Source organism: Diabrotica virgifera, chromosome 3 (assembly GCF_917563875.1).
Source record: "Diabrotica virgifera virgifera chromosome 3, PGI_DIABVI_V3a".
Lineage (NCBI taxonomy): Eukaryota > Metazoa > Arthropoda > Insecta > Coleoptera > Chrysomelidae > Diabrotica > Diabrotica virgifera.
In genome coordinates, this window is record NC_065445.1 from 169589494 (window position 1) to 169615084 (window position 25591).

Below are 25591 nucleotides of genomic sequence, written 5' to 3' on the forward strand. Positions count from 1 at the left end.
AGCTCTCTGACTATCGTGTGATCTTCCAACCACCGCGCGTCTTTCTCCTCCGATTTCACGTATATCGTTATTCTACATTCTACCAGAAAATTCTCGAGATCAAACCGTTCGGAGCAGCTACTTACGGCCGGTGACTCATTCTTTTGCTACAATATCTATTACTTTTTATCGTCAAGTGACCAACGAAAAATTTATAAACAAAAATAAGAGAAAATGTTGTAAGAAGTTTCCTTTTGGAGGTTATAACTTTTTTTCCGTTCATTTCACAATAAAATAACATCATAGCGATTTTGTAGACGATTTTTCAATGAACAATTTTCACTATAAAGTTGTTTAATTATATTTATTATCTAGGTTTTACAGCGCTCCAAACTTGACCAGATTTTCGAATTCTCATAGGAATACAATAAAAACAATACTTTTCTATCTATAAATTAGGCGAGCGGCATCAACCGTTATGCCGACCACGAAAATCAAATTAAAGTGAATGACCAATTTTGGTCTATTTTTATGTTTTCGAGGTCGCTGAATCCGAATATGAAGTTTATTTTTATCTAGAGTTGGTGGAACATGTTCAAAAATCAAATTTTATACAAAAATGCCAAAAATCAATTTTGATGATTTTTCAAATTTACCTCGCTGTATCTTTGGTCGCTGTAAATATTTCCTTTTGAAAATTTTACTGTGTCATCTTTAAAGTATGTAGATAACAATGAAATTTGTCCAAAATGTTTAGACACATTACAAAAGGAGTTATTAATTTTTAAACATTTTGTCATCATATTTCGTTAGTTTCATGTTTACTTAAAAAGTTTGAGTGACAAACTTTTTAGTTTATAATTTTAACAAACACAACAATAAAATATAATCCATGAAGAAGTTTTTTGGAAAATTTTAAGTCAAAATATACAATAGGAAAAAAGTTATGTTACTTCATAGACAAGCGGCACACCCCAAAAAACGCTTATATCTCGAGATCCTGACCACGGTGTGGTGAATGGCTAATTTTTATCATACTTTAGGATTTTGATATCAAAAATCGTTTTTTTTTTACTCTTCTTAAGAATTTTGCATTTTGCGGTTGCGTCATTCTTCTTCCGAACCGGCGAATTTGTCCTCACAACAACTTCTTGGGACTTTTCTATATATGCTTAGGGTTATAAGTTTTATAGTGGGGAGAAAGGTCAAAAACAGATTAATAATAGCATAGGAATGTTAAAATCATAATAAATTGTATGAATAAAAAATATACAATACATAGAAAAGTAAGCCTAACTTTTATTTTTATTGTATCCCTATGAGCATCTGGTCAAGTTTGGAGCGCTGTAAAACCTATATAAATAAATAGAATTAAACAACTTTATAGTGAAAATTGTTCGCTGAAAAACCCTCTACAAAATTGCTATAATATTATTTTATTTTAAAATGAACTGAAAAAAAGTTATAACTTCCAAAAGGAAACTTGTTAAAAAATTTTTACATATTTTTGTTTATATCTTTTTTGTTGGTCACTTGACGATAAAAAGTGATAGAAACAAAATTGTAGAAAATTTAATTTGCTAAATTTTATGTTTATTAGATTTTCCATAGTAGTCGAGGAAATGAAGCATTTTGGCTCGCAATTTTTTCGTCCAACATGGATTTACTTGAAATTTTCACAGACGGTAGGGAATAGTCCAAGATTCATTTTCTATATCATGCAGCTGTACGCTAACACCTTGGGGGTGGTTGCCACCCCATCTCGGGGGCGGGAATTTCTTACTACATGTTAACCATGTAAATAGATGTAAAAAGTAATTCTAAGAAAAAAATGTTTTTTATATTTCCTTTGTAAAACTAATATTTTTCGAGATATTCGCGCTTGAAAGTAACAGTTTTTCGATAAAAAAATTGACTTTTTTAGAGGGTTTTTTGAGAATAACTCGAAAAATATATGCATTTAATCAAAAAAACTGTAGGTATCAAAATTGTATCTTTTAGTAACACAAACCAAATTATTTTTCTGTAATATCTTTAAGACCAATACAAACCGAGATACGGCATCTTAAATGTTAGCTTTTTTCGTCAAATGCATAATTTGAAATATTTAAAGTAAAATAAAGGAAAACCATTGCATTTTTAGAGGAAAACTTGAAAAATCTTTTTTCAAGTATATAGTTGGGCCTTTCAAAAAAAAAATAATAAAAAGTTTCTAGCCTGAAAATTAAGCGACTTATGATCAAAAAAAGGTCGGTAACTGCTTTTCTCTATGAAAAAATCAGTGAAATCAACCCCTTTACTACCTTCCTACTTAAAAATTGGTCTTCACCTTTCTGTAATTCCTTTTATATTTGTATTATCAATATACTCAAGAAGTTTGACCTATTTAAAAGGAACAATTTTAGAAAAATTGGAGTTTAAAGGAAAATGATTTTTTCAGAATTTCTTATTTTTCACCTTTTACTTCAAAATATCTTCGAAAATACTCGAGATACGAAAAAAATGATTGATTACTAAATTGTAGCTTTTTTTAATAATTAAAATTCCGTTGAGCATAGATTTTCATTACAGTGAATATTTAGCGAGATATAGCTGTTTTAAACCTCTATTTACGAGCAAACACCCCCTTATTCGGGCCATTTAAACCCACCCTAATTAAAAACTAAGGAATCTTACGGAATTTAGTTTACACAGTCTTATAACTGTTTAAAAACCTGCAAAGTCATTTTTGGAAAAACTTTTTATGGCCAAAAATGAAGGAGCTATGTTTATAAAACGATTTTTTTTTTCGAAAAATTCGGATAGTCAGCTTGTGGATAATTTTTAATGTATGTATAATACCACAGAACCAGTTCGTATACTGGAAGAAAACTAAAAAACTATTTGTTATTCTTTAATTCTACTTTTTTTCTGTATAGATCTATTAAAATATCTACTTATAAAAACTGTAACGTTATAAGGGTGATTTTAAGGGTTGAAATATTATGATATTATATCCTAAAGTATAAAACAATCATTATTTAACCAATCAAAATCAAATTTTACCCATATTAAAGTTTACAATGTTTTTATATAATTTTTGACAATAAGGGGTAGTTTACACCCCTAAAAATAATCAACGCCCTTAAGCATGATATAGAATATGAAGTACAGGATGAGATGATCCTATTCCTAAATTTTTATGTAAATCGATGCAAGCCGAAATTATTTTTTGAGGATAAGTAAATTTTTTATATATAGCTCCAACAAGGTTGGTTTTAAGGTTTGAAATATTATGATAGTATATCTTAAAGCCTAAAACAATTATTATGTAACTAATAAGAACCAAATGTTGACAATATTTAAGTTTAAAATGTTATTTTATAATTTTTTACAATTAGGGCTAGTTTTCACCCTTAAAAAACCAAAAACGTACAACGGCTCAATATAGAAAATGAACTAGAGGGTGTAGTGAGCCTACTCCCAAATTTTTGTACAAATCGATGCTAGACGAAAAAATTGCGAGGTTTTGCCATTTTTTCAGCTTCATTTCCTCGACTATAGGGTTGGTACTTTACGAGATATAGCGCGAAACCCCTTTGCACCCCATTTCCAAGATGGCGACCGGGGGACAAGGGTGGCGACCCCAAAAACTTGAACTTAAGCTTCTACTGATCCCCCTACACATTAAAGAAATAAAATTGACTCCTCTAACAAATGCAAGGTATGGCTTAAAAATGTAACATTTTAATGGACTAATAGGTATGGTATAAATATGAAATTAAACAATGGATTTTACACAAAACAACAAAATTCTGCGAAGAACTGATTAATGGACAATTGCAATAAATAAGCTTAAATATAAAATAAAAAATGATATATAGAAAATAAAATTTGTATCTAAATCGACTTTTATTATCAACTGCAACATTTCTTGAATTTATTTCCACAATTATATCACATATTATATTAAAAATTAATATATATTTTTATAAGTGCCCATATATAACTGTCTCATTAATTTGTTAAATATTTTTTGTTTGTGTTTATTGTTTATATTTGTAAGTTTGTAGGCCTATATTATATTTTTTTTTAATCTCACGCACAAGTGATGCTACTTTTGTATGTATACTAGTAATACAGTGCGTCCATAAAGTAACGCATAAATTCGTTATTTCGTAAACCGGCGACTTTAAGGAAAAAACCCGAAACAGGTCGATTTCTATTTTTAAATCACGATTTTTTGGCATATATATCATACTAGTGACGTCATCCGTCTGGGCGTGATGACGTAATCGATAATTTTTTTAAATAGGAACAGGGGTCATGTGATAGCTCATTTGAAAGGGTATTCAATTCTCTATCCAATAATATAAACATTTACATAATTATTTATACAGGGTGTTCAAAAAACCATTTTTTAATTAAAATAAGTGAGAAAAAAAGAAGAATATATGTAATTCATTTTAATTCAAAATGCATTTTACTACTGTCAGTAAAGAGAAAAAAATTTTATTTGACAAATAAACATTGATTTTCGTTAAACGAAATGTTCAAACTGCCAAGAGACAGGTGGGTGGCAGCTTTAACATGGAATTTAAGCGAAAAACAATATTTATTTGTCAAATAAACATTTATTTCCTGTTTTCTGCCAACAGTAAAACGTATTTTGAATTAAATAAATTACATACATTCTTCTTTTTGTCTCAATTATTTTAATTAAAAAAAGGTTTTTTTGAACACCTTGTATAAATAAATAGTCAATGTTTATATTAGTGAATAGAGAATTGAATACCCTTTCAAATAAGCTATCACATGACCCATATTCTCATTTAAAAAAACATCGATTACGTCATCATGCCCAGATGGATGACGTCACTAGTACGATATATATGCCAAAAAATCGGAATTTAAAAATAAAAATCGACCTGTTTCGGGATTTTTCGTTAATATTGCCGATTTACGAAATAATGAATTTATGCGTTACTTTATGGACGCACTGTATACATATATACAAGGTAGCTCAACTTCAGTCAGTTTTTATGTTTATTTAGTACCTACTCATTATGCTTTTTTATTTTTTGTAAACCTTTATAATTATTCCTAAATAAACATTATTATTATTATTTTGTGGTAATAATTCTGGATCCCCATGTAGTATGCTTAGAATTAAAATCTCCTCCTGCTATAAATCTGTTTCCTAATGTTTTAAAGAAATTTTTAAAGTGTTCCGTCTAGTTGATCTTCTACAACAATGCTGGTGACCTGTAGATAGTCGCATTCATGTTTTTCTATTTCGTAGTGCTTTAGTTTATTACTAACTATTATTGCAGTGCCTCCATATGATTTTTCATTAAAATGTTGTGTGTGATAAGTTGTAAATCGTGGAATATTAATATGATTTTGGATGATGAAAATATTTTCATTAAATAGTTCACTCTTCAAAATCCCTTAATTCCAATTTTCATGGTTCAGTTACCTTTAGTTCTTGAGATATTTTTAATTGGCCCTTTATCTGCCTCACGCTATATACATACACACATTTATTTATTATTTGCAAGATTTACTTACAGATGTAGCAATATCTAATTAACTGCACTTATGCATATTCTTAACATACTTTTTCTGAAAAATAATGTTCTGTGGATCTATGTGGAAAGCAAGCTGCTGAAAACAACCTTTACACTTATAAATTTTCTCCAGTGTGCATCCTTAAATGCTTTTTCAACGTTCTACATACCTTGACTAAATTGCTTAGAACAAAGTTCACACCAGGGTCATAAGAACAATGTTGGGGGCCCCGGGACAAACGTTATCTGGGGGCCGGAGGGTCTGGGGAGTTTAAAGCCAGCGGAAGGGGGGTTCCGAAAAAATGTTCGATATGTAACCCCTTAAAAACGCATTTTAATGCATTCCATGACTGAAGTTTCTTGTACCTGCATATTGCTATTTTAGTTGACCAAGTAGTTTAACATACACTCTATATACCACTTATTACATGTTGAAGCTTTATCTCTCGAGACACAAATCACAAAGTGAAACGTAGTTTAACGTACACTCTATATACCACTTATTACATGTTGAAGCTTTATTCAGTATGTTTAGGAGTGATAATAAAGTACAAAATGAGGAATAATTAAACGCAAAAATCTAAGATGTAGCTTCTTTTATTTTGAAAAATAGAAATCATGATTACTTTTCAACATAATATATTTACATACATTAAAATTACATTATCTATTGAAATAAGTTACTACAGTTTCCCGATTAAAACTCCCTACTTCTAATTTCATCATGGCAAACTCTTCAATGACGTTGTCTAAGTTGATCCTCTTGGCACGTTCATTTTTAATAGAAAGTCGAGCCAAGATGCTAAGTCGGTCTTGTCCCATTGAATTCCTAAGATAATTCTTGATTAATTTTAATTTTGAAAACGACCTCACAGCCTTGGCCACAATTATAGGGACGGTCAGATATATTATACAAGCTGTACAAACATCAGCTAGGTTGAAGACAACATGTTGTGATCTATAATTAACATGTCTGGCATGTTATAAACTGATGTTAAAAATTTGTTAGAAAATGTTCTTACATCTGTTGGCAAATCTGAAACAAAAATGTTATATGGGATGGGCGATTAAATACTCTCCTGATGCATCCCTTCCTGGACATCTTTATATCATTACGAAAGGTCTCGGCGGCCCCAGCTTCGCCCGGAGGAGGCCCCTCTTCCAATGACATTTTAGGTTTTATTACCCCGAAATAACTAATTTTCTAAATAACTAACTAAAAATAAAAAGGCTAATTTCTCCAGTGAAAAATTAAAACTTTAAGTCTGTTTAAAATTGTGTCGTTTGAAAACATTTCGTTGGGATCGGCTGTTAACATACATATTTTTATTTTCCTCTTTAAAATTTATGCACGGCCAAACAAAAGGGGGCCCCGTGGCACCGCCTCAGTTGCCCCAATGGTAGTTACGGTCCTGGTTCACACCCGTAAGGCTTTTCGCCAGTGTGTATCTTTAAATGCTTTCTCAAATTTCCCTTTTCACTAAATCGCTTAGAACAAATTTTACACTTGTAAGGCTTATCTCCAGTGTGTATTCTCAAATGACTTTTTAAAGCTCCTGATTCAGCAAATTGCTTAAAACAAATTTCGCACTTATATGGCTTTTCTCCAGTGTGTATTTTTAAATGATTTTTCAAATTTCCCGCTTGTCTAAATTGCTTAAAACAAATTTCACACTTGTAAGGCTCTTCTCCAGTATGCAATTTGAAATGATTTTTTAAATTTCCTGCTTGAGTAAATTGCTTAAAACAAATCTGGCACTTGTAAGGCTTCTCGTCAGTGTGTATTCTTAAATGCTTTTTCAAATTGTTATTTTGACTAAATCGCTTAGTACAAATTTTGCACTTGTAAGGCTTGTCTCCAGTGTGTATTCTCATATGAAATTTTAAAGTTCCTGCTTCAGCAAATTGCTTAAAACAAATGTCGCACTTGTTGGGCTTTTCTCCAGTGTGTATTCTTACATGATTTTTCAAATTTCCCTCTTGTGTAAATTGCTTAGAACAAATTTCACACTTGTAAGGCTTTTCTCCAGTGTGTATTCTTAAATGCTGTTTCAAATTTCCCTCTTGTCTAAATTGATTAAAACAAATTGTACACTTGTAAGGCTTTTCTCCAGTGTGCAATTTGAAATGACTTTTTAAATTTCCTGCATAAGTAAATTGCTTAAAACAAATTTCACACGTATAAGGCTTTTCTCCAGTGTGTATTAGCATATGCCTTTTTAAAGTTCCAACTACACCAAATTGTTTAAAACAAATGTCGCACTTATAAGGCTTTTCTCCAGTGTGTGTTACTATCATTCTTTCGGATTTTGTTTTAATCTCGTTCTGAGGTAAACCTAAAATAAAAATCAAAATGTAACACTTTGCATGTAGATCATAAGCAAAATCTAACAACTATATACCAAAAGCCACAGTTAGAACGCAGTGCGGGTAGCATAGGGCAATGTATTTCTTACCGGAGAACGGCCGACCACGTTGCCGGTTTGCCCCGAGCGGTGCATTAGGACCGGATTTAAGAATCATATCACTGCCTACGGTTGTATACTACTGTGCCGACATGAGCAGCATCCATGCGCGCCGTAAGACTAACACTACATTCTATCTCTGGCTTTTACTTTAGTTGTTAGAGAATAGTTAATGTCACTACAGCGGTTTCGTCAGAATGCCTTCTCATTCCGAATTATATCTATTTTTTAATTTATTAATTTTCAAAGATTCTAATAACGACAGATTAATGCCTTTATTTTGAATATGAAGAATTTGATACTGTTCATTAAAAGAATGACTATGATCTAGAAGGTGAAGTGTCTTGGGAACTGGGTTGAACGCCCTTTTGTGTTCTGTCATGCGTTTGTAAAGACCGCGTCCCACCATCAAATAATTTGAGCAAACTGAAAGTGACAGTTAGTGACGTCACATCCTGAGTGTTCATTGTGGATAATAATGAAAAATTTTAATTTTAAATAAAGTACAAACAAGTTAGACAACTCAATACAAAAAAATTGATCAAACTAGACTGATAGTGAGAGCACAGATTTTTAGAATTAAAAAAAAACTGCAATTGTGACGTCACTTTGACGTACTTCCTCAAGTACGTCAAGTTTGCTCAAACTGTTTGATCAAATTATTTTATGGTGAGACGCGGCCTTTAAAGGTTCTGCAGTTTGACTGATGTAAGTTTTTGGACAGTCACCACATGTTTCTACTGTAAATTCAATATTACTATGGAGTGAAATAATGTATGACAAGTATTGGTCAAGTTGCCTATTAGTTCTTGTAAAACATACCAGTATCGCCCACCTATCTCCATAAATATAAGAACTACTGTTTGAATGTGGAGTGTTTTGAAATCGTTGTTTCGAAATGGTCCATAAGCCAATTTCTATCAGATAAGTTCCTAAGTCCATTTATATCAGATATTTTTATACCTCGTCCAATTTACTTACCGTTGCACGTCATCCGCGCCATAGCCTGTGACACGATACCAACACGAAATATTTAGGCGGTGGGTGTGTTCTTTTTTTAGAAGCAAAATGATTCTAAAGGGGAACACACCTACCGTCTAGATATTTCGTGTTGGTATCGTGTCACAGGCTATGGCGCGGATGACGTGCAACGGTAAGTAAATTGGACGATGTCTGTATTTTTTGTGTTTTATATCAGTCAAACTGGCAGAACCTATTCGGGGTGTGCAAGTACTTGGAAGGGGAAACGAGAAACGACCCTGCGCGAGTCGCGGAGAAATATTGCAACTATCTTAAATAATTCATATTGTCAATTGAAATTGTCAAATTGACGTATATTTCATACCTTCTGTCAATGAAGCAGAAAAATTATATATTGCTTCACAATATTGATATGATATGCAGTTATTATATAAAGGTAAATTTAATTAATTTTATTTTGCTTGCAGTACTGCATTTTAATAACTAATTTTATTTACTACATACAATTATTGACGTTTTCATAACATAACCTGAATCTTATTTTTTCTTCTTATTATTTTTTTGGACTATGGCCTTGACAATTATCCAGTAACCAGGACTAATATAATTGGCCAATATAATTAAAAGTGCGAATTTTAGTATAGAGCGTAGAAATAGGGGTCGCTTTGCCGAACTTGCACGGTCCCAATAACCTATAACAAACGTATGGCAAAACACAAAAGGGCTTTCAATAGTAAAAACACATATTTAACGTACTCAATTCACCTTCTAGATTGAAACGATGCCGAGGACACGAAAAATTTCGTCCCTGTTTTTTATATCATGAATTTAAAAAGATCCTCTCTTATGACCACCCCGGTATATTGCGAATTCTTATAACCCAAATTTTCATTAAGTTCGTTAGCTTCCCACACAAAAACGGATACGCAAAATATTATGCGATAGAATATTTATTTTTTAATATAATCCAATATGCGATTGGCGGAATGGGACGTTTCATCGCCAGTCCATTTCATCGCCGTCCGTTTCATCGCCAGTTAGTCAGTTGATTTTGTATTATTGACACGACACGACGTTAAATTCAGTTCAAAACTTATGACAATTAAAAAGATAAAAAATATTATATTAATTTACTGTTCTATTTCTACTTCCCCTAAAATGGCCTTGTAGCAATATATATGTTCAAATTTATGTAGTGTCAGGTTAGGTTAGGTTAGGTCATTTCCTAGAATTCCTAATTAATATTACAAAATAAATAATAAATGTCTTCTTCTTCTTCTTCTTTTATATAGGCAGTACTGCCTGTTTTTCTTCAACGGTGCCTTTCATTCTGCCCCTAAGTTGTCATTCCATCTTTTCCTTGGGCGTCCTATACTTCTCCTGCCTAACGGTGACTTGTCCCTGGCTATTCTTACTATCCTTGATTCAGACATTCTGCTTATGTGCTCATTCCACTCTTCTTTTCTGTTCTTTACCCAGGTATTTATATTGTCTACTCCACATATGCGTCTGATTTCCTCACTTCTTACCCTATCCTGTAGTCCTTTTCCAGCAATCCTTCTTAAGATCTTCATTTCGTTGGTTTCCAGATGTCTTCGTGTTTTGCTTGTATCTGGTCTTGTTTCGGCCGTGTAAGTCATAACTGGCCTAATAACTGACTTATATATTCGGGCCTTTGTTTCCAATCTTAGGTGTTTGTTTTTCCAAATTGTGTCGTTTAGGCATCCGGCCGTTCTACTGGCTTTAATTATTTGGTCTTTCACCTCTTCTTCGATATTGTTGTCGGCTGATAGATTAATTCCCAGATATTTGAAAGTCATTACTTGTTGTATAATTTGATTGTCTAACTCCAATTTGCATCTTATTGGTTCTTTGGCAATTACTAAGCTTTTTGTTTTTTGGACTGATATTTTCATTAAATTTTTTTTTTGAAAAAAAATAATAAATGTAACTGTAGAAAATTGGTCAGAAATTTGGAAATAAATCAGTTAGCGATGAATCGGCCGGCGATGAACTGGCGACGATGAAACGTCCTAGACCGTGTAATTGGTCCGAATGCGTGGTGAGTTCCTTTGATGCTGAGAGCGACACCGTTTCCGTTTTGCTTTACCAGAAATGATTAATGATTCGATCATTGTATATGTTATGAATTCCACTATCGCCGACAAAAAGTGTATTTTTCTACGAGCGTGCAAAAATGTCTACTTTCGCGCACGCATTTTAGTTTAGAAAGTTTCACTTTTCCGCACGCGTGTTACTTTTCCGCACGCGGTTTTTACTTTTCCGCACGCGTGTTAATTTAGATATGTTAATATGGCCTTAAAGTAATTATAATACATGCAATAAACTAATATTTAGATATTATTTACTAATTTATTTAAAATATATCTTATGGTGTTCCTGTTTTAATGAAATTAACGCGACAATTCGATGAACTAAAATTATTTTGACATAATATTCGAAAGTCAAATCGGTAGACAATAACAGTCGTTTTGAATCATCGTCATGGAAACCAAGATCGTCGTCATGCTAACTAATTATATTGAAAGTTTGGTTTTGACAACCTTGTCAAAGAATTAATTTGTGTATGTATTTTCATATTAATTAAATTAATTGATTAAGACTTGGTAATTTTTTAAAGACTCTTAGAAAAACTATTGTTCCTAACTCTTGCAGAAAGTCTCTTTTCCGCACTCGACTGCTTGTCTCCCGCGTCGCGTCGTTCGGCAAACTGCAGTCGCGTGCGGAAAAGAATGACTTTCTGCACTTGTTAGGAAAATAACTATTATCATACAGGCGACAAGTGGCCTAGAAAATGTTTATATTTGAAATCCACAAGGAAAAGAAAGAATTTTTCCATAACTTGCTGTATACCATCAATCACGAATTTTTTTTTGATAAAATCCTTTGTAAAAGGTATAAAAACTTTTATCAAAATCCCTTTAAGAGGGCAGGCGCAAATATTTTACGGCTATCCCTATTTTGTCTTTACACGGCAAATTACGTGTAATAAAATTACCACTGGTATCATAGCCACCTTTACTTTACAAGCCATGAAGAGAAAAAGGCAACGTCGCAATTGATGACGTCGGTAGTCTGACTTTCGGACTACCGCTTTCGAAACTACGATTTTAAAGTACAAATTCTGGTAAAATTTATAGTATTTTTTGAGTCGAACAAGAAAATATTATTAATTAGAAGTTTGTACAAAATAATATTAAAAGTAATTCCTTGTAAGTAACGTTTATTATACAAAAAAAACCAATAACAAGAATATAAACGGGATTCATTTATTTCGAATCCTGAGAAAACTAATAAGTATTTTTCAAAAATTTAAACACAGAGTGAAAGAATACGTTAGGACCGAGGGTCCAAAGTCCCTGCAAACTTCTATGTTTATTTTAATAACTTACAGGGGTGAAAAACTAAGAAAATTTAGTGTGATTTTTAGTTTCAAATATGTCATTAAAAAAACTTTTTATTCATTCTAAGGGACTTTCGGCCCTCGGTAATAAAGTAATCTTTTATTCTGCGTTTAAATTTTTCAAAAATACTTATTAGTTTTCTCAGAATTCGAAAAAAATGATTACATTTAAAATACAGGCGTCAAAATTTTGCATTTTGTTCCTTTCCCCTTAAAGTTTGTCGGACTTATTTAGAAACGCCCTGAATTGATAAATAACAAATCTAGTTGTTAAATATAAACGAATTAATCAAAAAACAGAATGTTAAGAAAACCGGAGTCTATAGTTGGGTTTTAATTTCAGTATTTCAGTACACCATAAAAATTTAACTGGTTAGCAACAATATTATTACAGTGGTATTGTTAAAGAATTAGGCTATAACATATTAAAAAAATCACTTAAATCTGCCAACAGGTTTAGGAAATATGAGACATTAAAAATGACAAATTTTTTAAGTTGACGGATTTCTATATGCACGCAAGTTTATATAAAAATATATTATATTGAACTAAAATCATCTTAATAACATACCTTTTAATGTTCTTTATAATTTGGAGCATGAAATATTGTAAAATATTTCAGTTTCTCTGTATACAGTGAAAATTATTTAAAAACAAATGAGAACTGTCAGAATTAATCGGTCTACCAATAGATGTTGCCAAGTTTCAACTTCATGGCTTGTTAAGTAAAGGTGGCTATGCTGGTATAGATATGTACATAAACATTACTAGACAGTGACATTGCCACCATTAACTTAGAGATGACTTTTGAATGTTCTTCGATAACTGTTGTATAATCGCTTAAATTATTAATTCAGTTAATTAATATGATATTTAAAAATGTAAAGACTGAAATAGTTTTGTACACACTTATGACAACAGGTAAATAGGGAGAAGTGTATTTTTGAAGTGTGTAAAATAAATAATTCCTAGCTGAGCGCTTTCGCAAAAAACCTTTTCTGACTGTTGAAAAAATGCTCAATTTTGTTGTTGTTTTTGAGGTCGGAAAAGTTAAAACATCTATTACAAGCACAAAGGACTTCACACGAAAAATTACATTACATACAACGAATATTTGATCATGGTAAGGTCAAGTAACCTTACCATCTGAAGTCTATGGTGTCAGAATCTGCATGCTGACACCGTAGACTTCAGATGGTAAGGTTTCTTGACCTTACCATGATCAAATATTCGTTATATGTAATGTAATTTTTCGTATGAAGGTCCTTTGTGCTTGTAATAGATGTTTTAACTTTTCCGACCTCAAAAACAACAACAAAATTGAGCATTTTTTCAACAGTCAGACAAGGTTTTTTTTATCAAATAAAAAACTGCATAAGAAATAGAAGTATTTTATATCATACATGGGATCCATCTCTCTTCATAGTGGTATTTTGAACCTTTTGACCATAGCTCTGAAGATGGCTTTGTAAGCCGAAAGCGCTCAGCTAGGAATTATTTATTTTACACACGTCAAAAATACACTTCTCCCTATTTATAATATAGTGCAGTCACTGAAGGTTTTCACGTCCGATTTCGTTGAATCCCCATCGATTTTCATGAAAATTGGAGAGTAGTTAGAGGATACTTCAAAGAACAAAGGTGACATGATGCCAACTTGCGCTTATACCCTGAGGGTGGATGCCATCCCGTCTCGGGGGTAAAAATTATTTTATTAAAAATAACCCCATAATTCGATATAGGGACAAATTCGTTATATAAAGTTATTAAAATAAATCAAAACTTTTTGAGTTATTAACCGATTTTTCATAAATAACGCAAAAACTATAAGTAATCCGGTCAACTTAGACATCCGAGGTTACAAAAATTACCATCAAGCCGAAAATTGGCAGGATTGTTCAAAATACCATCATAAATGAAATCTACAAAGTCCTCATAAATCCGACCCGAGCTAAAAAATTTACGTGGGGTCAAAGGTGTCATAAATAAGTGTGTGGTTACTGCCTTCTAGGTCCCAATTAATTAAAACTCTCTTCTTGGTTCAAATACGTTATATTTACATTTAACTCCATCAACGATTAACCATAATAAATTGTTTACATATCACAGTAACGACCTACCTTTACATTACTACTACAAATAATAATGATGATATCATATCATCGGGCATTCACTTATATATATATATATATATATATATATATATATATATATATATATATATATATATATATATATATATATATATATATATATATATATAGAATGAACTATTTCGACCTCACGCGCCAGCCTTGGTCAAGGGCGGGCAATCAATGATATGCTTTACTTTCAATCAAACATCTTTTGTACAGGGTGATATTATAATTATACGTATTATACGTAATTCTAGGGACTTTTATATTGACACAATTATAAGGCTCTACAATGCCATTGTAAGACCAAATCTAGAATATGCGTCAGTCATATGGTCCCCAACAACAGCTTTTAAAACGGATTTAATTGAAAAGGTTCAAAAGCGTTTTTTAAGATATCTTTATTTCAGAAAATATAGAGTGTACCCTTATATGATCTCATATTATTCAATGCTAAGGTATTTCAAAGTCGAAAGACTCTCTGCTAGAAGGGATCGGCAGTCTGTGATGTTCATATATAATATTGTAAATAATTTTAAGTATAAAAGCTGTGGAATGGTTAATTTTGTACATTTTAAGATACCAAAGATTAGGCTGAGAATTATAAATAGGAAACCTTTTTTTGTATGGAACAGTTTATCTCCTATCAATAATATGCTCAGAGTTTGTAATGAATTTTTAGACCAACATCCAGAACTGGATTTTTTCGATGCAAGTTGTAAAGATATTCAGAAACTTCTGGTGGGCTGGGATAATTTTCAGGTGCAATTAGAAGTTATATAACATACAGTAGGAAAAATGAAAGAATACCCATGAACGAACATATAAAACACGCTGTATTTTCCTGTCACCGTGTCACACAAAAAATTGGACAGCGCAAGTACATGTAATAATTATTGTTACATGTACTTGCACTGGACAATTTTCTTTGTGACACGGTGACAGGAAAATACAGCGTGTTTTATATGTTCGTTCATGGGTATTCTTTCATTTTTCCGACTGTATAGATCTATATCATATATGTGTATATATATATGTATTTTCTTTTGTTATTGTTAGTCTGTTGTTTTGTTTGTTAGTTTGTAAGTTGCCATCACCTGTGATTACCATTGTAACATTTTTTGTTTATTACTGGTGTTTGTGATGTGTACCAATAAATAAAAAATAAAATAAATAATACCACAAAGGTCACCAAATATGGTTTTTAGCGATTTTCAGCGAAACGGTCAGTTTTATCATAAAATTAGTTCTAACAAAAATTTTAGATCAGATAATTATCTATAAAAAATGTCTTATTACTTTTTTTCCTAAGAGCCACCGTTTTTGAGATACAACGATTCAAAAAGTTGTAATCGTCATAATATGCGCACACGTTTCCACACCACCTTTGAGGTACTGTAATACTTAGCGCGTTTTTTAACGTGGTTTTCCCAGTAGGCCTATTCGACGGATCTGTTATGATTCTGTTTAATTTGAAGCTATTGAATAATTAATTGATATTGGCAAGGGTTAAAAATGATAAAAGTTATAAAAAGCGGTATAAATTAACAAAAAGGAAAATTTATCCAACTGGTTTATAATTTTCTAATACTTCTTCCTCTTCTCCTTGTTCTTCTTCACCTTCTAGTTCTTCTTCTTCTTGTTCATCCTGCGTGCAAGTAAATTGTCCCAATAATGACACACCGCATGGCTCCTCGATAGAATCAAATGAATCCTCAATTGTTGGTGATTCAACATTGGCGCACGACCGGTTTTGAAAATTAGTGCATGCTAAAAAAAATTGTGTTCAGGAGTTTTTCCGGCGCAGGTGGGAGTAAAGTTTGAATTGGTTCTAATGAACTGTCGACTAATTTCCATCCCCAGTCTTTTGGATCTAGCTGATAACCAAGCCACACTTGAACTTAGTAATATACCCGAAAAAGATACACATACATAGAGAGAAGAAAGCTAATACCATTGGAAATAACTTCTAGGTGGAGTTAAATTAGTTAATTTATTTTAAAATGTTTTCAAATACTCTTACAAAAAAACCCAAAAAAGTTTAGATAATATTTTTTATTTTACTTGTTTTTGTATCTTTTTCAATAAAAGTTGACCAGGGACTTGTCTTGATATTATCTATTTACAACTACTGCAAAAAATTGGACCTTCTATCATCTAACGATCCAGAGATATTTGACATCAAAAGTTAAAAAACCTAGTATTCGGAAAACCGCAAAAACATAAAATACTTTAATATAAAGAAAGATACCGGTACACGGTAAGTTGAGTGCAGACATTCAACAAAAAACAAATAATTTTGTAATCATGGATATTTTCTACTATAATGGCTACAATGGCTGGACAAAAATTGGCCAGCGCAAGTACATGTAATAATTATTATTACACGTACTGGCGCTGGACAATTTTCTTTGTGACACAGTGACAGGAAAATACAGCGTGTTCTATATGTTCGTTCATGGGTATTCTTTCATTTTTCCTACTGTACATTAGCACCACAGGCCTAGGAGGCCCACGGCTTGGTTGACTATTCTTCTCCATTCGTTTCTGTTCCTTGCTTTTCTTCCACAGTTGGTCACTTTTAATCTTTATTTATTATTTATTTACGGACCGAAGTCCATTAGTACATGATACAATTAAATTAAAATGTCACACAAATTAGAAAAATAAGATCTAGTAGGTACAAAATTGGTAAATACATAACAAACAACAAAGAATAAAATTACTTGCTCTCATTTAACAATTGAGAGCTAGAACATTTTGAAATTGACAAATACAACTTATCCTAGAACAAAGACAATAACAGTAGTTGACAAATCAGTCTTGAAATTAGAACATTTAGTTAAGTATAAATGTAATTGTGTGGAAAACGCAGTAAAGTCGTTCACAAAGAAATCAATTTGCGGAGATAATGTGTTTGCTAATTTAATAGTTTTAGAGAGATAGGAACTTGAACCATAATTTGTGCGGTTAATGACCTCGTGGAAGGTGGTCACAGAACGGGTGGTTCTTGAAGGTACATGTAGACCAATTTTATTTAAAAGTGGGATACAGAATTTATGACCATGAATTAAGTTATATAAGAAGCAAAGATCTTTATGTTGACGAAGACTCTGTAATGAGTCAAGTCGAATAATTTGCAGTAAAGACTCATAACTTTGACCAGTGAGATGCATCTTATAAGCATAATAACGTAAGAATTTACGCTGAACTTGTTCGATTTTATTAATATGACACGTTATATTGAGGTGACCAAACACATGATGCATAATCTAAATGTGGTCTAACCAAAGAACAATAAAGAAATTTTAAAGAACGACCAGTCGTAAAGTCATAGCTGCATCTTTTAACAAAGCCAAGCATCTTTAATGACTTAGAAACCATGCTATTAATGTGTAGGTTGAAATTCAAGTTAGTATCAAGAATAACACCCAGATCTATAACTGAGTCAACTAACTGTAACCTAGTGTCCCGTATAAAGTAAGAATTATTCTCAAAGTGTCTTCGAGTAAAAGTTATAGCATGGCATTTGTTTGCATTTAAGTCCATACCATTAAGTGAGCACAATTCCACAAGACCATTAAGATCTGATTGCAAATTGTAGTGATCCAAATCAGAGGTAATTATGTGAAATAATTTAAGGTCATCAGCAAAAAGAAGAAATTGAGCAAAATTGAAGCTTTTATTTATGTCATTTATAAATAAATTAAAAAGGATAGGTCCTAAGTGGGAGCCTTGAGGTAGACCTGATGTAACTATAATTTCATTAGAGAAATAATTCTTAATACGAACTATCTGCCTTCTATCTAACAGATAATTTCAAATCCAACTAAGCAGAGGATCAGAGAAACCCAACTGTTCGATCTTATGTAACAATAACGTATGGTTGACTCTATCGAATGCCTTGGAAAAATCTGTATAAATCGCATCTACCTGTTGTTTACTGTCCAATGCTTCATTTAAGAAGGAGGTATAATTTAACAAGTTCATTTCAGTTGATCTCCCCATAACAAAACCATACTGTTTTGTTCAATGATTACATTTTGTATAGTAGGCTTAATTTTGTCACATATTAAACTCTCGAATAGTTTAGGTATAGTATTAAGGATACTAATAGGTCTGTAGCTCTGTACCCTGCTTCTATCTCCATTCTTGAATATCGGTGATATAAAACTAACTTTCCAAACGGGAGGGAATTCACTCGTTTGTAATGATTTTTGAAAAATAAAGAATAAGGGACAAGCAAGATTAAAACTACAGTATTTCAGTAACTTGGGTGGGATTCCATCAGGCCCTGGACCCTTATGTATGTTTGACCTAATCTTCTGATATCTTCCTGCAATTCCACTTTCCATCTTGACATCGGTTTTCCTATCCTCTTCTTTTCTCCTATTACACTAGTAAGGAGGCACTTTGGTACCCTGATTTGAGGCATTCTCTGCAGGTGTCCCATCCATCTTAACCTTTCAGAGATAACGTGGCATGATAGTACATAAAGTGTAACGTGCGGACTCACAGTCCGCACATCCAGAAAAGGTCCAAAAAACAAATATTTTCGGAAAAACGGCCTGAGAACTTGTCAACTGTTTAAATATAAAGACAAAAAAAACATTTGCAAACAAATTTATTATAACTTGCACTTAAACTCATGCTTCAAGAATAAAAGTGAACGGATATATCATTTTCACATTTTGAGTCCTATAAATCACAAAAACCTAAATTAAAAAAATACAAAACAATTGTTTCTATGAAACTAAACAATGACTAAATAAAAAACAAATGTTTGAGCTGCGCAAAGTAGATACATAAATGAACGGAAATAAGTCAATCTTCGCTGCTGTCTTCGAAGATTCTAAGATTCTCTCCTGAATGTGTTCTTCCATGTCGGTATCGTGGTCCTGTACTTCTTCATAATCTCCTTCCAAACTAGCATCATCATCGTCAGGTTCAGCTTCTGGCTCATAATCAGAGAGAAATTACCCATGCAGCTTTTCAAGATATGCCAGTTGCTTTTCGAAACTCATCTTAAAAAATCTGTAACAAAAATAAGTTTATATCAATCAAATATACAGAAAATGTAATCAGTAGATTACTCCCAATTATAAATTACATAAATATTTTTATATTTACCCTAAAAATAAAATATTTTAAAATTGAATCTTACCTGAAGATTTGTGACAACTTGTATAACGTGCGGACTCACGTTCCGCAAGTCAATATAGCAGCAGAACTAAACGCACTAACACAATTCTCACAACAGTACTGAATAGAATTTCCCCTCACTTGAAGCTAGCGAGCATGCCACGACCGAGATCATAATTAATCTTCAGAAATCGACAAATATTTAGACAAGCGGAATCATAGTCCGCACGTTAACTCTGAAAGGTTAATCTATGTGTCTTTATGATTGCTAATATGTCAGGCTCATTGTATAGTACTTTTATTTCTTGGTTTATTCTGTGTGTCCATATGCTTGCTGTTTATGGTTTTTCCGCCGAATATTTTTCTCAACACTTTTCATTCCCATATCTGAAGTTTCAACTATTGTGTAATCCACACTGATCACAGGTTTGATTTACTTTGTTCATTTATAAAATAAATAAAAAAATCTCTTTTACCTGCAAAACATATTAATGGTAAATCTGTAATAACTTAAAAGTGGACAGTAAACATAAGCTGAAATTTTAAATATTTATTATGTATGACTTCCTACTTACAGTTGGACAGTAATTTTGACACTTTCATACTTCTAGGATGTTTTTCATGATGTATCTCAGTTGAAGCTGCTATCTGTAATTTTACATCTTTGTCTAAATTTTTCGTGTTCCTACTTTTAAATCTAGTTTCACACCCATGACTTAATTCTAAATTATGTTCATCCAGTTCTAGTTTTATTTCTGTTTTAACTTCTTGCTTAATAATGGGGGGGAATGGGCTACTTATATCACATTGTAATATATTCTGTTCTTCTATTTTAAAATCCTCGGAATAGTAGGAGTCTGCTAAAGAATCCTTTGTGTAATTACTTTCAAAAGTGCACTCTTCCAGTTCTGATTTTTTGTGTACCTGAAGATGTTGCTCTAGACAATCTCCATCTTTGTTACATATTAAAACATTTTGTTTTATTTTTATAGATTCTTCACTAACTCCATTCATTTCCTATTCTTTGCTTTTATTATTATATTGATCCTATTTTTATTTTGTATTATGTTTGTATTGTTGAATCTGTGAATCAACGAAGAACAACGTCTCTGAAGTTAACCGCCGAACTGTCTTGAAGTGAAGTGTCTTGTCAGTTGTCAGTGTCACTAGTTCCGTTCAGTTAAGGTACTTCCACACCTATTAAGGTAAGGGCACATTCACACTCATTCTTCTTGCTACATTTTTATCGCATTTTAAACCGGGAGATATTAACAGAAGTTCAATCACGATTTTCTAAGTCCTGCCCTTTGGCATACTGGAAGGTTAGAGAAGGTACTTACAATTTGTGTAAAAATCCACTGGTTTCCTGTGAAAATTAGATTTTCCATGAAAAAAAAAATTGGGAGTTGCGATGAATTTTTAAGTCCTGCCGTATCCATAGAATAACAGGATACTATTTATTTTATGAAGAAAATTTTTTGGGCAGGACGGTTGCAAAAGGACTAAGGGAGTATCCGCTCCGAGCTTCGCTGGTATCGCCACCTACCTACAGGATTACTAGTATAACTTTTACCGGAAATTTTCTGGAAAGAAAAAAGTGTTGCCTATACTCTGTGAGTTTCGCTGGTATGGCTGCCATCGCCATCTAACGGTTGACTAGTGTTCCTATTTCGGCCGGAATTTTAAAGAGGACAGTAGAAAAGCAAATAATAGTTGTTTCAAACTTATTATTTAATTCTTATCGTGTAATATTTACAACGTAAAGAAGTAATTGGATTGTAATCGATAATTAATAGCAGTAAGTACAGAATTTATTATTCAATATGATTATTTTTAAGCCTTTTTTTTTGCTTATCGTTTTGACGTTTATGTTGACAACTAATATTAGAAAAAATTTATTCTGCAAAAAAGTTTAATAATTTAATAAAATTATAGTATAATACTTCTTAAATATTAACTTATGAATGACAGTTAACGGCATCCTACGTTTGCTGTGATTGGTCGTTATCTTCACGCATTCAAATTTTGTTTTAGGATTGGATTGTAAAATTGAAACCGTCAAAATTCGAGAGTGTGCTAACTGATTCTTTAGCTCAAATTTTTCTACCGTTTTAAAATTAAAATTGTGTTTACTTACTTTTTTCTAATTTCATCAATCCATGTTTGTCGTTGAATCACATCGACTTTACATTACATGATTTATCATGTGATTTGTCTCATATGATTTGGTCATGGAGTGAAATTTACATGTTTACACTATGTGATTTGTCATATGATTTTGCATTGTTAATACGGCTCGTTTTGTCATAAGCATTGTCATGCGGCTCGTCATGGGAAAAATCATATGACAAATCACATGATAAATCATGTAGTGTAAAGTCGACTTTATGCTTAGCGACAGGAAAGTTTTAGACTATACAGTTACTATTGTAACCAGTATTTCGACACTCTTTAATACAATAACTTTCGTGAGACATTTAAAAGCTATAATATGCAACTCTTAATGCAGAACGTCAAAAAGCAAATTTCCAGTAAAGGTTTACAAACTTCTCACTACTGGCGCTCGCGAATTTTTAATTATCCCCTCTACCTACGAGCTCACAGCGCTACATCCAATTTTGGCGTGAATAAAAAGAAAATTGACAAAATAAAACATATCCAATTGTTCTATTTCATCAAATTCCTTCATTTTCTTTTACAAACCATACATTTTGTACTCGTCAAATTTGGCCTTGAATAACTTTGTCAATTTCTTATTCAATTTATTCTTGATGTAAAGTGGCATTAGGTACGGCTCTTGAATATTTAAAGTCGACTTTACACTACATGATTTATCATGTTATTTGTCATATGATTTTTCCCATGACGAGCCGCATGACAATGCTTATGACAAAACGAGCCGTATGAACAATGCAAAATCATATGACAAATCACACAGTGTAAACATGTAAATTTCACTCCATGACCAAATCATATGAGACAAATCACATGATAAATCATGTAATGTAAAGTCGACTTAAGTCTATATTCACGGATCCTGACCGGACAGCCCTGGCAGCTAAGGCCATTCAAATGAAGAGAAGAAGAAGAAAAATAATAACCTCTTTTGTTGACGTTTGTGTCGTTTGTCTCGTTTGTGTTTAATTTTCTGCAAAACAAAGAGTATTACTGACAATTCTGAAGAAAATTGACTCAAAAAATGGATAAGAATAAATCTCAAACATTTATTTTAAGTTTAAATGATTTCGGACAGAAGATTTGTACGTCTCAATCAGAGCCAGATAAAAAGTAAGTATACGTGTACATGTACAGAGTTTTTAAGTCAAAAGTAAGAAGTATACTTGAACCTAAATTATAATATCATTGGCCAGAATATCTACCCAAGATAGTAAGTCTTGATGTACATTATGCCTCTATATTAATTTTTCGCTCAAATGTATTATCAAGGAATATAGATCCATAACAATATTATGCATCTACATATCGTCGCCTCAAAGCAACAGTAGGATATGTACATATCCTACTGTTGCACGAGTGCACCATATATGCGTATATACCATACACATTGCATCGGTCCCATATGACTTAACTGGTTGATTGGTGCACTAGTGCAACAGTAGGATATGTACATATCCTACTGTTGCTTTGAGGTGACGATATATTCCTTGGTATTATCCCAGCTTTTATTAAGAAAACTGTAGAACTACTAATTAACACATTCGCTGCCACTTATATTGTCACTTTCATATGGAGCCAATACGAAAAGAACTCTATTTAATTCCACAGGTAATCAATGCCAATGCCAAAAGGTGTTTATTGGTACCTGACTCAAGTAGCCCAAAACGTCTTTTGGCGTCAGTGGCAGCAAATGTATTCTATGGTAAAAAGTACCTAATAATGTGTACAAAATTTTTTCAAACATTCACTTTTTTAAGGTACATCTTAGATGATGAAGGCAACATGACAGAGTACTATGATCCAGAGACATCTGTGTGCACCCTTAACTTGGATTCTCAAGGTATTATTAGTGAAGAAGACAGCAATGACACAAGCAACAGTGAACATAATATATCTGCTTTGGAAGATCCAACACAATTGGGTATGTTGGTACTTAATATGGTATACTAGTTTAATTAATGAAGGTGTTTACTTAATTCTCATGGAGAGGTTTGATTATGATATATATATATATATATTTTTTAAATGTTTCTTTTTATGTATTTATTTATTATTTATTGAAAAATTAAATATTTAAAATGTCACACAAACTAGAAAAACAATTCAAAATAAGATCTAGTACAAAATTGATAAATACATAATAAACAATAATAAAATTATTATACCCTATTCCATGAACATACGCCTGTTTTGGATTACTTCGACAACGAATATTTTACTGTGCAAAATAAGAAGAACGAAAGTAAATTGCAAATTACATTGTTGTTTATTGGAATAATTATTAGCGCCATTTACTTTCGTACTTCTTATGTTGCACAGTAAAATATTCGTTGTCGAAGTAATCCAAAACAGGCGTATGTTCGTGGAATGGCCCATACTTGCTCTCATTTAACAATTGAGGGCTAGTCCTATAATATAAAGTAATAGGCTCACCATTAATATACCTTATAACTAAAGGTGAGAAAGATCTAGTTATAAGGTATATTAATGGTGAGCCTAAAATAACCAAATATAATCAGCAAAAAAACTCGAAATGATCATTCCACAAGTTCCCAATACACTGAAAATCTACTGTCATAATGTAGGAGGTTTAAGGACAAAATTATCCGATTTCTCTGCAGCAGTTAATTGTTCTTGCTTTGATATATTTGTCATTATTGAAAGTTGGTTGAACGATGATTTCCTAGATAAGGAACTTTATTTGGTTAATTATCAGATATTCAGATGTGATAGATCTAGGCCCGGTACTTTATGTCTCCGTTAACAGCCGGTTAGTTAACCGGGGTTTAATCGGGACAGAAATATATGCATAACATAGACATAAACGCAATTATACTTATTATTATATTCATAAATAATTATAATAATAATATCCACAATCACAACCAATCACACACTCAATATAATAATAACCACAATCACAACCACAAGCGAGCCAAACAACAACAAGAGCTCCACCCGCCGAAGGTGCTGCGCTGGAACATCAGCCGGCGTTCACTCAAGCGGGACGACCGAGGCAGCGCATGAAATGGACTGTGTCCATTAATGAAAACATTTTGCGCTTCTACTACAAGGTGACAAACCTCGGTCAAGAAACAATCGGCTACCGACAACAGCTGTATGCCGAATTTTGCAGGACATACCCAGATATTCAAGTATCGGAGCAACGAGTATCAGACCAATACCGGGTAATTATAAGAAACAACCTTATCCCAGAGACTCGACGCAATACCATCAGAAGCGAAGTCGAACGGGAGATTCATAACGATGTTGTAATTGAAGATCCAGTCTCTGTTGAAGTTCATGAGCAGATTCCTGAGCTTGCCATACAAGAAAATCAACCTGACAATACAGAGCAGGAAAACAACGAGTTACGTGATAACTTAGTAAGCGAAATGGCACGTGCGGTACAGGAGTTTAATGGAACAAACCCACTTAGCAGACCACCGCTACCACGAATAAACTCTTGTAAAAAACTAGGGGCGCTGTTACAAATTGTGAACACTGAAGTCCTACCCAATTATGTCGTAGAAGCCCACACATTAGAATATTTGCACATGCTAATCTACTGTGCAGCAACAGCAATTGCTAATGTAATGGGCGTTAAGATCAGAACACGACGGGGTACTAAAAACGAAAGAACTGGTAACAGAATTGCACCCTGGGAAAAAAGACTGCTCGGAAAGATTGAATTACTACGTAAGGATATTGGTATAGTCACAGAATACACACGAGGTG

General features: G+C 32.5%; 2 protein-coding genes across 4 annotated transcripts in view; one reads left to right on the forward strand and one right to left on the reverse strand.

Annotated features, from left to right (window-relative positions):
* Window positions 1–6109: 6109 nt before the first annotated feature.
* LOC126881388 (zinc finger protein 502-like) lies at window positions 6110–20809 on the reverse strand. The gene is made up of 2 exons (XM_050645632.1): window positions 20251–20809; window positions 6110–7864 (listed from the first exon to the last, which is right to left on the reverse strand). Exons 1-2 carry the CDS (start codon window positions 20687–20689, stop codon window positions 6933–6935), a joined length of 1371 nt encoding a protein of 456 aa, XP_050501589.1. The 5' UTR covers window positions 20690–20809; the 3' UTR covers window positions 6110–6932.
* A 1896-nt stretch (window positions 20810–22705) lies between these two features.
* Window positions 22706–25591, forward strand: part of LOC126881389 (DNA-binding protein Ets97D) — a 95358-nt gene continuing 92472 nt past the window's right edge. The window contains exons 1-2 of one of the 3 annotated variants that reach the window (XM_050645634.1): window positions 22706–22963; window positions 23611–23774. In XM_050645634.1, coding sequence (XP_050501591.1) covers window positions 22875–22963; window positions 23611–23774 — 253 coding nt within the window. In that variant the 5' untranslated portion in view covers window positions 22706–22874. The remainder of the gene's footprint in view (window positions 22964–23610; window positions 23775–25591) is intronic. The other 2 variants (XM_050645635.1, XM_050645633.1) reach the window with 2 other exon arrangements.